General features: G+C 40.9%; 1 protein-coding gene across 1 annotated transcript; it reads right to left on the reverse strand.

Moving 5' to 3' along the window:
- Nucleotides 1-6: 6 nt before the first annotated feature.
- Nucleotides 7-3256, reverse strand: LOC128689917 (helix-loop-helix protein ngn-1-like). The gene has a single exon (XM_053778382.2). It carries the CDS (start codon nt 2157-2159, stop codon nt 1344-1346), a length of 816 nt encoding a protein of 271 aa, XP_053634357.1. The 5' UTR covers nt 2160-3256; the 3' UTR covers nt 7-1343.
- Nucleotides 3257-15000: the final 11744 nt, after the last annotated feature.

Raw genomic sequence — 15000 nt, forward strand, 5'->3', positions numbered from 1 at the left:
TTTATAGAAGTAACAAGAAAATTTAAATAAATATTAATAAGCACTGGTTGATTAAACTTTATTATAAGAAGTTTCAAGTTTACCATACATGTATGTGAATGTTTAGGACACATACAATAGTATAATAATAATAATAATAATAATACACTCGCCTGTAGTTCTTATCACAAGCTTCACGATAAAAAGAAAAAAACGAAAAATGCCTCTACTCTGATATGTATAGGAGATGTAAGTCACAGAATGTAAGAAAATGAAAGTTTTTCACAGCCTGACAAACAATGCAGATTTTGCTGCCAACGCTTAAAGGTCGTTTTCAGTCACAGAAACCGATGAACGTTTCAATGTTTCACAGCTAACACAGTTATAGAAATTGGTCATTGTTTTGAGAAAATGTGTTTGATTATATATAATATGAAAATACTACTGACACAACATGACTGACATTACGAACAATATATATATATATATATATATATATATATATATATATATATATATATATATATATATATATATATATATATATATATATATATAACACAACCGTGACACATCAAACAATAAACAGTGTAACATCATCTTTCACACGTTTTAATGAACATTTATAACTGTCCAAACGTTTGTATTTCTTAATTTTTAAATTAATATATAGCCTACATTGCTGGTCATTGTAAAACGTTTCTGAAACGTAAGAAACGTTACAAGTCACAAATATGGGTTCACTTCTTAAGTCAAGTACATAAACATTGCAAGGTCACACACGTGAATGATGGCAGGTCGAGCCTGACAACACTCCTTGTCAGCTCACAGAGCAGGGATCTTGGCACAATATGGCACAATAGACTAGCATCGCACATGGTGGTGGTTCTGACACATTGTGTGTCTGTTGTGGAGCGTTCGATGCCCCTAGATAGTCATTTGATGATAATACGAAATATTTTCTTTTTAAATTGTAGAGTCCCTTCCTTAGTGTGAAAAATGTTTTTTTCATAGAAGGGGACAGAACTACCTGACTAGGTACACACATACACAAAATATCTCAGTATAAACACTGCATAGAGGTAAACACACCTTCTCGGTAACAAGATACTTATTAACGTCTTAAAACTATTGCCATACAACTCAGTAGTAGGTAACAACACAAACTTGCCCTACGAAGCATTCACCTCACCTGTAGGAGGCAATAATTTTGTCTGAGATGTCTTCCAGTTGTTGCTTAAAGATTATCCACGTATATTGTGTTACAAGGAGAATATCACGCTGAAATGACTGCAGTCTCTCGTAAGGAATGTTGATCAGTCACACTGTTATTTATTCACACATTCACCTTGAAAGAAATTAAATCAATTACACAGCTCCGTGGTGAAGACAAGTGTGTCTTTTTCTGCCCCTAAGAGAATATCAAAGGGATCAGGGACAGAGAGGGTGGGGATGTCGTGGAAAACATCGAAGTTGTCCTCCAGCAGACACGAGTCGTCAGAAAGGAGGTCCTCGAGGTCGCTAGCACTGCCTAGTGATCCTCGCAATGTGGAGGGTGAGCTGGAGATGTGACTGGAAGTGGAGTAATAGCTCGATAAGTGAGACACTTGAGGGAGGTACTGCTGAGTGAAAGGCGGTGTCGAATGCTGGTAGGTGAAGGTGGTGACGGAGACGTCTTGTGATGGCGTCGTCTTACAGAAGGAGCGCTCTAGAGACTGCTGAAGGGAGTCCTGGAAGGAACACTGCAGTGAACTCTCAAGAGAACACATATCATTATCACTCTCATCCTGTAGCACGTGAGAGAGAGCCCTGATGTAGTTAACAGCGAGGCGCAGAGTCGTTATCTTGGTCATGGAAGGAGATGCTGCCTCAACCTCCATGACGTCAGGAAGAACTTTACGAAGGGATTCGAACGCATTGTTAATTTCCTTCATGCGGTGACGTTCCCTGGCGTTGGCAGTCTTCCTGCGGTACTTTGACAGAGGCGCTGGCCTCGACTTAGGCCTCGCAGTTCTTTTGGGAACTTCCTGACGAACTCTCTCCTGCTGCAGCCTCTTAATGATAGTTCTGGGGCGGAGGCCATATTTTTCCTCAGAAACTGCGTTGTTGTCGTGATTAGAGAGACAATGTGGCCGCTGCTGGAGCAACTCCTGCTGCTGCTGGTCGCTCCTCACCATCATCTTTCTTGACGCCCAACACCAACGCTTCCAGATCACTACTTGCAACTAGTTGAAATCACTCGAACTTAACCAGATACAAAGAAAATTAGGAAACCCAACTGTTCTCACTGCTAAATGCAACGCTCCTTTATTTACTTAATACAAAATATGTAATAACAGACACTGCTTGCACAAGCACGTCCCGTGCCTGGGAAGCTTCCGGTCGAATTTGTTCACACTCGTGCAGCAGCCAAACTTCAACAGCAGGTGGGTAGTGAGATCCTTCCTCCCGGATGGCGGTGCACCTCCCGCTGCCTGCACTTCCTCCTCACACAGGGCAAATATGTACCCAAATTTGGAATATTACACGTCTGGCTGGCCAACGACGCTAACGTCGAGAGGTGGAACCGTCTTAATCCTCACTACGAGACTTGTGTTGTCGCAAATATATTGAGCTTCAGGAGCGGAAGACTGGTGTAAAACTCGGTCAGTATAGAGAGTGTGGAGGTAAGGGCTTCCTTCTCTGTGGAGATGCTGTCAAGGTGGGTGCCGGGGGACCACTGATGACCAGTTCACCTGTTGCCCCCGACCACCCCTCACACGTGCCCCCGTATATGACGTCATTATTCGCTAGGTTAAATTTTCGCGATGCGACGCAACTACAGCCCGCATCTCTTTATATTCCTTAGGCAAAATTACCATAGCTCAACCGCAAGAAAGTAAAAGACATCACATCAAATCTTGTACTTGTTCTTCTATGCACTGGAATAACATATATAAAGTGAGGTGTACCTGTACTAGAAGGTAGGCGGGAGGTGTGTGGCAGGAGCGGGGCGGAGCTCGGCTCAGGAGCGTGTGGAGTCTCGTCCAGGGAGGATGTGTTGCTGGTTTTTTCTCTGCAGCTTCTCTATTACTGATTTCCTCTCACCGATGCGCAAATACTGTGCTTCGTTGCATCATGCGAATATTGCTTTTAAATACACAAAATGGGTGCATAATACTAAATCTATGGGCTGCCATCTGTATATTTCAGCGATCGCCATAATGTATAGCTATATATAAACCATAATTTGCGCATGTATTTCACAAAATATACATATTCTATATAGTTTGTGTGATTATTATGGCTATTAAATTTGCTGTTCCACCGCGTCTTGACACATACTCTGAACCCTTCTCTCTGACACACACACACACACACACACACACACACACACACACACACACACACACACACACACGCACACACACACACACACACACACACACGCACACACGCACACACGCACGCACGCACACACACACGCACACACACACACATACGCACAAATAATTATAAGAAATGCAAATAATGCTTAAATATTTTTTGACAAATTTAAAATACAGATGAAACTCTCGTAATTTTGTAAGCATACAAGTATCCCTTCATCAGTTATGGGAGAGGGAGAGAGAAGAATTTGATAACCTAAGCAAGGAACTTTCTAATATTTAGAAAAAGAGTCTATTACAGAATATTTACAAAGAGCAAAATTTAACATAATGGATTTTAATTGGAAAGGAATTCTGGACGATGTATGAGACTGAAACAGAAATGGTCAACAAAATCCCTCACTGTAATGACTATTTTTGCATCAATGCATGAAAATAAAGAACTCGAGTAAGAGACACACCATTAACAGTAGACACAGAAACGGGCGTCCGCTGGATCTTTTCCACACTGAAAGAGGCGCAAGGGTTTCCTCGGGAAAAGACAAAGAACTAATCCTGAGGGAGGGTAAGGAAACTGTCTCTCCAAGCACGCCCATGGAAACAGTGTTGCATAGAAAGAAAGCGAAATGATGCTAGTTTATTAGTGGAGAAGAAAGTTGACACGGATTTTTATTAGCAAGTGTAATAGCGGTAACAAAGATCATTATCACCTTACTGCTGCTCTATACAAACCTGCGTGGTAAAGCTATCGTGATCTACTGAGGATTTACCTATATAGCAAGACAGTGAGGAAAAAATAAAAGAAAAGCTTCTTACCAGACTAAAAAAAAGAAAAATATGGAGAGCAATATTTCAAATAATCGAACTAGAATAAAATAGTAGAAAGAATATACGTAAACAAAACAAACGAAAATGTGTGCAACATACATACGTACAGAGGAATAACGGAGATGAAAATTTTGTTTTAGAATTATTTGAAATAATGACGAATGATTCCATGGCAGAAGCGTCTTCTCGGTAACACACAAGATTCTGTATATTGTCTTATTAACACCTGTTGGGATATGATACCAGTGATAAACATATTCAGTCTCGTACACTTATATCCAACCATTTGATCTTAAAAGTTTGCTTTAAAACCTTTTAATAATCGATTACAAGAATTTTCAGTTTAACAATGCATTATATAATAATCACATATGACTGAGTGGAAACTTTGAAGCGTAATCCACCCCCGTCAGTATTTGTATAAACCCACACGAAACATCTGCTGAAGAGGACCTCACTTGGAGTGAGAAACATACATCTCGTAACATTTGATGTTCGTGTCTCCTGTGTGTTTACTCAAACATTTATTAGTTTTTTAATTAAGTTACCGGGAGTATGCCATCAAGATCGTGTTTTGAGAGATTTACTCCGGAAGAGTAATTTTCCGAGGTTGATGTATTGAAGATGCCTCACCTGAGATGGATGGAGAAAGAGGCGGATGATGAAGGAGGACATAGAGAAGAAGGGAATAATAAAGAACAAAAATCCAAATAAACAAAGAAGTTAGTAAAAAAAATGCTATAAATAAAAAGATATAAAAATAGTATGAGAGAGAGAGAGAGAGAGAGAGAGAGAGCGAGAGAGAGAGAGAGAGAGAGAGAGAGAGAGAGAGAGAGAGAGAGAGAGAGAGAGAGAAAATTCCTCCAATTAAAGCGCACTTGAAACGACATAAATCATATAAACTTAACGAACGAAGAGTTGCGTTTTGTTCACAAGTAAACAGGAAAACATCTGTAATAATGTTGGTAAGACACATCTGCAGCTGATGAGACTCTATTGTGGCAACCTTTCGCTCTCCAGGAGCTTCGCCAAGCATGCTGGACCTCTTGAAGAGCGAAATGTTGCCGCAATGAAATGTTGCATTAGCTGCATATGGGCCCTTTAATGTAACAAAGAAGGTGTTTCCTGACACTGGAGTTTACCGGATGATGACTTGCTCAGCTGGTAAGTAACCGGTGTTGGGTTCATGGACACAGATGCAACTAATGTGACATTTCATTGTGACAACGTTTCGCTCTCCAGGAACTTTGTCAAGCCGTTGCGGCTCGACCAAGTTCCCTGAAAGCGAAACGTTGCCATGATAAAATGTCACATTAGTTACATCTGTGTCCACATCCCTAACATTTTACGGTAACCGGTAATTTACTGGTGTTGGGCATTTGTGATCAAACATTTTTTTTCCGCTTCCAATTAAAAAAAAAAAACAAAGAACAAACGCTGCTTCTAAAATTCATAGTGCCTCTCGTGCCTGTTTAATTATGATTCCACTGCGAAGACAAGATAATTGTCTAGCCAAGTGTTAATCACTGTGCAACGTAAACAGAATTTCAACGGATATTGTGAAAGTTCTGAAGCGAATATGACTCGATTGCCTGTGGGAAATGAAAGACACATACGTGTAATGTCCTGTACTATAAATGTTCTTTTCACATCTAGTTGGTATCACGTACCATTTTTCACTGGATAGCCTGCCGATACCGGTAAATATCACATATAAGTTTATATTGCATAGCCGAATGTGACGTTGTTCCAGGTTTACGTAGGCAAGGTCGATGGGGATAAATCATGAGTAGAATACAGTTCATCGCTAGTCACCCAGACACGTAATCACCTCGACGCCATTAGCAGTCAAACGGTCCAGGAGCGGTACACTTACATGGCAATGGTCATATTTGGTGCAGGAGGGAGGGGGGGGGGGAAGGGAGAGATAGAAAGGTTGAGGGAAGGGAGGAAGAGGGTAGGGAAGGAGCAAGGTCGTCGCCACATAAACACACACACACACACACACACACACACACACACACACACACACACACACACACACACACACACACACACACACACACACAAACACACACACACACACACACACACACACACACACACACACACATACACAAACAAAACACCCTTATCTTCATAAATACACTCCATCGTGAGCACCTGCAAATCAAATCTAGGCAGAAGACACGAGTATAACATGCAGGTAATAACAGTGAACTGTGGAATGTTGTGGTTAATGAAGTGAGTGAAGCCCTCGCCACCACTGTATACAGTGACTTCAACTGTGAAGCAACGAATGAAGCAGTGGTTGAACGAGATGTCAGGAGGCAGATTTAGTCTGAACTATAACATATAAGATTCCGACAAGACTATAACGTATTGTAATGACGATGATGATAATGATAATAATAATGATGATGAGAATGATGATGCAATAATTCAGTGATGATGGGAGCTAGCAATAAAGCCACTGAGTAATAGGGTGCTAGAACACTTGAGTGCCCGTGGCACAGATCAAGAGACTTCAACGCACCAATGAAAAATGATCCAACCTCTAGCAATTTTATATTTTTTAGAAGCGTTGATGAAGCGACACAGTCAACATTTCCTTTATAAAATAACCCGCACATTGAAGATTGCAACTTATGACAACGTTTCGGTCCGACTTGGATCATTAACCAGTCACACAGAGGACCGAAGCTTCGTTATAAGCTTCAGTCTCCTATGTTCGGGTTGTGTATTGTTCCAGTCACGGTATTGTGCCTTTTTGTTCTTCACACATTCCTTTAGTGTAATTGTAGTAATACAGTAAAATACATACACTAATATATTAACAAACGCAATGACACAGTAATAAAGCGAGTCACTGTTTATACTACAGTATAGTGAGGGACGCCATGATAAAGTAATACACACTTCAAACCATACCACGGGTGGGGTTAAAACCCGCGATCAGAGAGTCAAATACGATTCATCCAACTAGGTATATTTCTACACCATAGGAAGGTTAGCATATGCACCACTGTGCCTATGCTAACCATACCACGGGTATGCTAGCCATACCCGTGGTATGCTAGCCATACCCGTGGTATGGTTTGTTTACAATCGTGTCATTACGATTTCGTGAGTAATACACTCTTCCTTTTCTGTTTATATTATTTTTATTATTATTATTATTGTTTCAGTATTTTTTAAATCATATACGAAAAGGCCATTAAAATTTATAGGATTAGGCACTTCAACTACACATTAATGATTTTTTTACAAATATATCTTAATTTTAGTGGAAAATTTTAAATTGCCTGTTCCCTATATCCTCCTATTCCATTTAGCCTCCAACTTTACAGTTGCTCACTACACATCCAGTTGCTGGCACCTACGCCGTTCTTGCTCCACCGGTACATACATGCGCTCATTGAGTTTTTACTATAACTTCACCTACCGTTACTCCACTCATCACCTCCACTTCTCACTTCACCTTTCTCTTCCCCTTTTACTTTCATTTTCTCTTTCACTTCTCATTCATTCCACTTCTTCTACTTTCCTTTTTCACTTTTTATTCCCACCGCTTTCCTCTCAAGCTCCCTCGCCTTCCCTCTACCATGGACTCTTCCCTTCTACTCTACTTCTTTTCCCACTCTTCATCCTCCTCCATGATAAATCTCACACACTTCCATTGTTGCTACAGGAGTGAGACTTTCTCATTACCAGTGTGTTGCTCCGAGAGATGAACTAGCCTGGCCTCGCTGTGATGCTGCATCCTGATAATTACTCTTCTGTCAATGTCCCATTTGTCACGGCTGATCACTGACCATTTGTCCTCAGTGAGAAGCCTCGCTCAAACAATAACCGAGAGTACAATGGTAAAGTCATTTTATTTGTGAGATTAAGGATAACTTCCTGTTTATTTACGCACAACACATTGTGTTTTTCGTTTTATATTTAGTCTGTGTGTCTGTCTGTCTGTCTCTCTCTCTCTCTCTCTCTCTCTCTCTCTCTCTCTCTCTCTCTCTCTCTCTCTCTCTCTCTCTCTCTCTCTCTCTCTCTCTCTCTCTCTCTCTCTCTCCGTGGAGTATCGCTGACTATGAAAATTTGGATTGAGTTAAAAAAAGATATGAAATATTTCCTTTACAAAGTTCTCACAGAGTGAATCGAGGAGACGTTATCGCGTACTTGTCCCAAAATCCATATCACATGTTTTAAAAATAGACACCTACGCAGTTTAAAACAATCTGAACCTTCCATTTAGGAGGAGCCCACAGGAGGCACAAAGGTAATAAAACGTGACAGAAGTATATACTGGGTTTAGGTAGGCGTAGCTGTAGGCTTTATTGACTTTTCTTGTCCCAGTACAATGTCTTTTATTGCCCCCAGTGCAAGCTTGTCTTTTGCTTTCTCCGCAGCACTCTACTTGGATCCAGCTTGGAATAGGTGTCGACGGAAGGGTAAAGGTGGCAGACGATTCGTATTGTGGGAAAAAAAATTAAAAAAAAAAAGCTGTAAAGGAACCTCTGGGATTCCTATACCAGACTCGATACCATCGCCGTAATTTGTGATAGAGATCGAGAGCGGGGAATGTAAATGGCGTATGAATATATTAGTGCTCTTCAATATCAATTAGGTATTCAGTGTGAGGCAGGGCGATGTGGCGATTGTGGTGGGTTACGGCGCCCCTCAATTACCCTCCCGTATTGTTGGTGCTGATGATTATGGGGGATTTGATTGTTGGCAGGGGTGACCACGAGGGTTCATGGGTGTCGGGAGGGTGCTAGATGTAGGGAATAGGTAACGAAGGCCCATGGGAAAGGGGCGGAAGGTGTGGCGTGGGTCGCGGTGTTAGGAAATAGTTGAGGCCTACTCGAGGGTTCGGAAAGTTGAAAAGGTTGGAAGAAAATGGTAAGAGAGGCAGACCATGGTGAAGCCTAGCGAAGGTGGTGATCGTGGAAGTTTTGTTTATTGGTAAAAATGATATAATTTCTCCTTTCGCGATGCGTTGTAAAATGATGTCCTGCTGCATAAAGCTTCATTCAGGTCATGTGAATGAAACCTTAAACTGTTTTACCGTCCATTTTGTCAAGAATTAAAGGGCACGCCATAAGACGTGATGATACGTTTTCCATCCTATATAAAAACAAAAATGCAACAAAAAGTACCATCACAGGACGCACTTGTGAAGAAGGTCCGGAAATTGTATTTTAAACGAAACTGTGTTCACCTACAGTGCGTTGTTACTATACCTAAGAGGACATCGTTGGGAACACCCACAATGTGTTACTACCTTATTCTTTACGAGAATTAAATGGAGCGAACATTCGCAGAGTATAGCTATCTTATTCTACGTGTAGTTATTTAGTTGGAATACCCAGAATGCCTAGTTACCCTATTCTATATGGGAGATACATAATGGAGAAAACCAACAGTGAGGAGCCATCCTATTCTATATAAAGTTACATTGTGGGAACAGATGCTATATTTCCTTGTTATATACCATGACACAAGCTGTGTTCCATACAGGATACAATGTATGCAGTCTAACCTGCTACTAATTCTCCATCTGAATACCTGAAAGAGCTCCTATTGCTGATCCTGTATCATATCTTAGTATTAACTCTCGTCGGATCTTCCTACAGATTCTCCTTTCGATCCTAAGTCTGATTCTTCTTCAAATCCTCATTGCAGATCTTATATCATGTCTTGCTAATCTCTCATCACATATGTTTTCAGATCCTTCTGTTAATCCTCCAGTGTATTCTCTTGCTGATCCTCCAGTACACTCACCTCATAGTTTCTCACGAAATCGTTGAATTTCAATCTCTATTATATACTCAAACCTCATTTGCATATATAAATTTCCATAAGTCATAGTCTCACGCAACCGCAGTACTCTTACATCATCAAAACTAACGCAAAAACTTCCTCTACCACAACCACCATCACCCCTCTAAATACTGAAAATAACAGCTCCACCACCACCATCACCTTCACCCAGAACCAACAACAACCAACATCACCACCACCACCACCACCACCACCACCACCACCACCACCACCACCACCACCACCACCACCACCACCACCACCACCACCACCACCACCACAAGTCAAGACTAGGTCATCCACTAAGGGCTATAAACTATTCACCCTTACAACTAAAAGACGCCCCTAAACGCACACAAGCCCAACCTGCAAGCAGAAATCTGACTTTAATAGCATTTAATAAAGTACTCTGCAGTTCAGAACCCCCAGTAAAGCCTTTATACTTCCTTGAATAAGCAATATGTAAGATCTAACCCATAACTTATATCCACAAATCGCTTGTAAATAAAACATTCAACTAAAAAGACCTTCAAGAGGGCGTGTTGTTGCTGGTGAAGGACTCTTGATCTAAGGAATTCGACCTGCCCTTCCTCTCCCTTGGAATAAAACTCCCTCCCTCAATGGGATGATCAGAGAGCCCTTCAATAGAATGGAGGGGATAGCACTGAAGGATCATTTTCAAAGTTTGATTTTTTTAAGTGAAATAATTCAAAGCTTTTATTATAATGCTGCGAGAGAGAGAGAGACAGAGAGAGAGAGAGAGAGAGAGAGAGAGAGAGAGAGAGAGAGAGAGAGAGAGAGAGAGAGAGAGAGAGAGAGGAGTGCCTGGTGCATGAGCTCTGGAATAATCCTACATTTACTGGTTCTTGGGAAAGATTTACACGCTGTAGCCAAGGGTCAAGAGGAGAGCTGAGGAAGAGGGAAGGAGAGACGTGAGAGCACAGGAGATGATGAGTGGGAGGGAGGATAGGAGAATATAGAAGTGGGAAAGAATGAAAGAGGAAGAAGAGGGGAAAGAATAGGAGAGGGAGCAGGGCAAAAGATGAGGATGGAGGAGAATGATGATGATAAAGAAACAAGGGGGGAAAGAACAGAAGGAGGAGGAATGTGAATGAAGAGAAGTATGAGGAAGGAAGAAGGAAACGGAGGAGGAAAGTTAACATAGAAAGAAGAAGAAAGCATATGGAAGAAATAAGAGAAGAGAAAGAGAGGGGAAGGAAGAAAACAACTCAGAATAGTAGTCAAGAAGATGAGAAATAAAAATAATCCTGGAAAGCTGAAGAATACGCAGGAGAGAAAGAGAGAGGAAAACAATAAAACAGGGATGAAAAACACAGGAAAAAGGAAAGAGAAGTGGGGTAAGTGAGACTGACTGAAGAATGAGAAGCCTTAGGATAAAGAGGAACCAAGAGAGATGACGGGTGAAGCTACAGGAGAAGAGAAGAAGGAGGTAGACGTAGGAAGGAGTAAGATAATGAATGGTAAAAAGGAGAACGAGGGAGGAATAACAGATGAAAGGCAGGATAAGTAAAGCATCAAATTGGATTAAAACAGATACACAGTTGTACTGTAAAGAGACCCTTCATTGCCGACGTTTCGCCCTAATCAGCGGGTTCTTCAAAGCACCCGGAAAGTTGAACGTGTGGTGGAGTAAGCTTCGTAAGGAAGGTCCAGGTATTCTCCGTGAGAAGGATCCATATCTACTGCAGTGTCTGAACTTGACGGGTGCGAGAGATGGCATCTCATACGAAGCAATAAATCTTTGGCCACCTACTCCAGGTGAGAAAAGCCGTCCAGGTATTTGAAACCTACACGAAACATATAGATTCCTCGCACTTTTGTAGTACAGACACTTGTGCAACATTTTGGGAATCTTTAATAATTTGCATATGTTGCACAAGTATCTCTTTCATCAACTTGTCGGTATTCGAAATCATTTTCATCACTTACACTGTTGTTGTCTACTCATGGGCTTCTTGGGTCCTGCTTTCTGACCATCCAAGTAATCTTTCGTACTGTTCATGACATTTGTTAAAGTAAGCATTTAGCCGCGAGTGAAGCAACTAGTAGCCCAACGTTTCCTTTAATGGTGTAAATATTGTAAAGTTATACCTACAGATTGGTATAAAATGACACGTTCGTTGGCTAGTTTTAAAAATAGGTTGACATGCTTAACTTTAAAAATAGGTTGGGGTAACTATCCTTTAAAAATAGGTTGGATGGCTAGCTTTAAAATATAGGTTGGGATAGCTAGTTTTAAAAAATAGATTGGGATGGCTACCTTTAAAATAAGTTGGGATGGCTAGCTTTAAAATAAGAGGATGGTATGGCTAGCTTTAAAAAAGTAGACTGGGATGGCTAGCTTTAAAAATAGGCTGGAAAAATATATGAGATGGGCTGGAGTTGAGAAAAACCTGCCTAACATTGGTCCAGTACACGTGATGCAGTACTTAAAATTCTCCTTGTCACCAGCTTTTCATTTTTCCCTTGTATGTCCGTGCATATCCATGCATGTCCATGAATATCTCTTACTAATGTTTACTAAACTAGTGCTGACTGTCAGGGCGATGAACTGCTGTCTCCTCCCTTTGAGTGTGCTCCCGTGCACTTAATATGTTTTATAGAGTTTTCATATGTGATAGCATGCTAGTGCTTTCAGCAGCGATCTTTGTTAGGTCTTAGTCACATGAGAACTGATCCGTAGAATAAGGTATTTTTCGTATAAATGGTTTAGATAACCTCTAAGAACATATAAAGTCGAGAAATGTGTTTCTTTTAATGTATATGCAATGTGAACTTACCTGAATCCCTACTAAAGGCATAAAAGTTAGCTTTGACTAGTGATATATAGGTTATATGCAGTTTTCATGACCTTCGTTTAGTTGGTAGGTTTTATACTCAGTTTAGCAACCAACCAACAAGCCTTCACCACCTAAGGTGAGGTACGACATTCTCGACCAGATGATTGGCAGCATGCGCTTGCTAGCAGCATGGTTATCAACGCCACTGCCAGGCGGACGTGAAGGATCACGACACCTAAGACCTTGACCTCCGACCTCTCAACCTTGTGCACAGATGGGAATGACATTTTTACGGTGACACCCGCCTGCAAAAATATTGGCACTTTGAATATCTAAGAAATTTCTTCCCGAAGCGTCATATATCAATTGTTTATTACTATTACACCTGAGATTTCTATTGCCGAGGATGTGTGGCACGAAAAGAATTTAATAATAATGGCAGATTAAATTTGACCTTTCATCTCAGCTCAACACATCACCCACCATATACACATAGCACAGTCAACCTGTCAAAAAATAGATTCATTCTTTATTAAAAGTAAAGAAAATTGCATTTTTCTAATTATCAAGAGCTGAATATTTTCTTTTCACGGGGGGGGGGGGGTTGATCTCTTCTGTCTGTTTAGTACTCAATACTCATAGTGGCCAGACAACTGCGATGCATAACCTAAGCTGATTTTCACCTCTGGTTGTATTAAGCTCAAGCTACTCAGTCAGAAATCTTCCCTTCGGTGGGTAAGGAGGAATGGAGGTTCATCCGGTCGACCTGAGGATCATCATACACAGGAATGTGCTGTGCTCTACCTGCAGCCACGAGGCAGGTGTTTACGATGCTGGCCGAGGGATGAACCAAGGAACGTACTGTGATGCTGCTGACTATTAAGTATATTTTTAACACACACACACACACACACACACACACACACACACACACACACACACACATACACACACACACACATACACACACACACACACACACACACACACACACACACAAACACAAACATACATATATATATATATATATATATATATATATATATATATATATATATATATATATATATATATTTAACAAGTCGGCCGTCTCCCACCGAAGCAGGGTGACCCAAAAAAGAAAAAAAATCCCCGAAAAGAAAATACTTTCATCATCATTGAACACTTTCACATCACACATAATCACTGTTTTTGCAGAGGTGCTCAGAACACAACAGTTTAGAAGCATATACGTATAAAGATACACGACATATCCCTCCAAACTGCCAATATCCCAAACCCCTCCTTTAAAGTGCAGGCATTGTATTTCCCATTTCCAGGACTCAAGTCCAGCTACATAAAAATAACCGGTGTCCTTGAATCCCTTCACTAAATATTATCCTGCTCACACTCCAACAGATCGTCAGGTCCAAAATACCATTCGTCTCCATTCATTCCTACCTAACATGCTCGCGCACGCTAACTGGAAGTCCAAGCCCCTCGCCCACAAAATCTTTACCCCCTCCCTCCAACCTTTTCGAGGACGACCCCTACCCCGCCTTCCTTCCCCTACAGATTTATACGCTCTCCATGTCATTCTACTTTGATCCATTCTCTCTAAATGACCAAACCACCTCAACAACCCCTCTTCAGCCCTCTGACTAATACTTTTATTAACTCCACACCTTCTAATTTCCACACTCCGAATTTTCTGCATAATATTCACACCACACATTGCCCTTAGACAGGACATCTCCACTTCCTCCAACCGCCTCTTCGCTGCAGCATTTACAACCCAAGCTTCACACCCATATAAGAGTGTTAGTACTACTATACATTCGTACATTCCCTTCTTTGCCTCCATAGATAACGTTTTTTGTCTCCACGTATACCTCAACGCACCACTCACCTTTTTTCCTTCATTAATTCTATGATTAACCTCATCCTTCATAAATCCATCTGCTGATACGTTAACTCCCAAATATTTGAAAACATTCACTTCTTCCATACTCCTCATCCCCAATTTGATATCCAATTTTTCTTTATCTAAATAATTTGATACCCTCATTACCTTACTCTTTTCTATGTTCACTTTCAACCTTCTACCTTTACACACACTCCCAAATTCATCCACTAACCTTTGCAATTTTTCTGTAGAATCTCCCATAAGCACAGAATCATCAGCAAAAAGTAACTGTGTCAATTCCCATTTTGTATTTGATTCC

The sequence above is a fragment of the Cherax quadricarinatus genome, chromosome 25 (genome assembly GCF_038502225.1).
Source record: "Cherax quadricarinatus isolate ZL_2023a chromosome 25, ASM3850222v1, whole genome shotgun sequence".
Lineage (NCBI taxonomy): Eukaryota > Metazoa > Arthropoda > Malacostraca > Decapoda > Parastacidae > Cherax > Cherax quadricarinatus.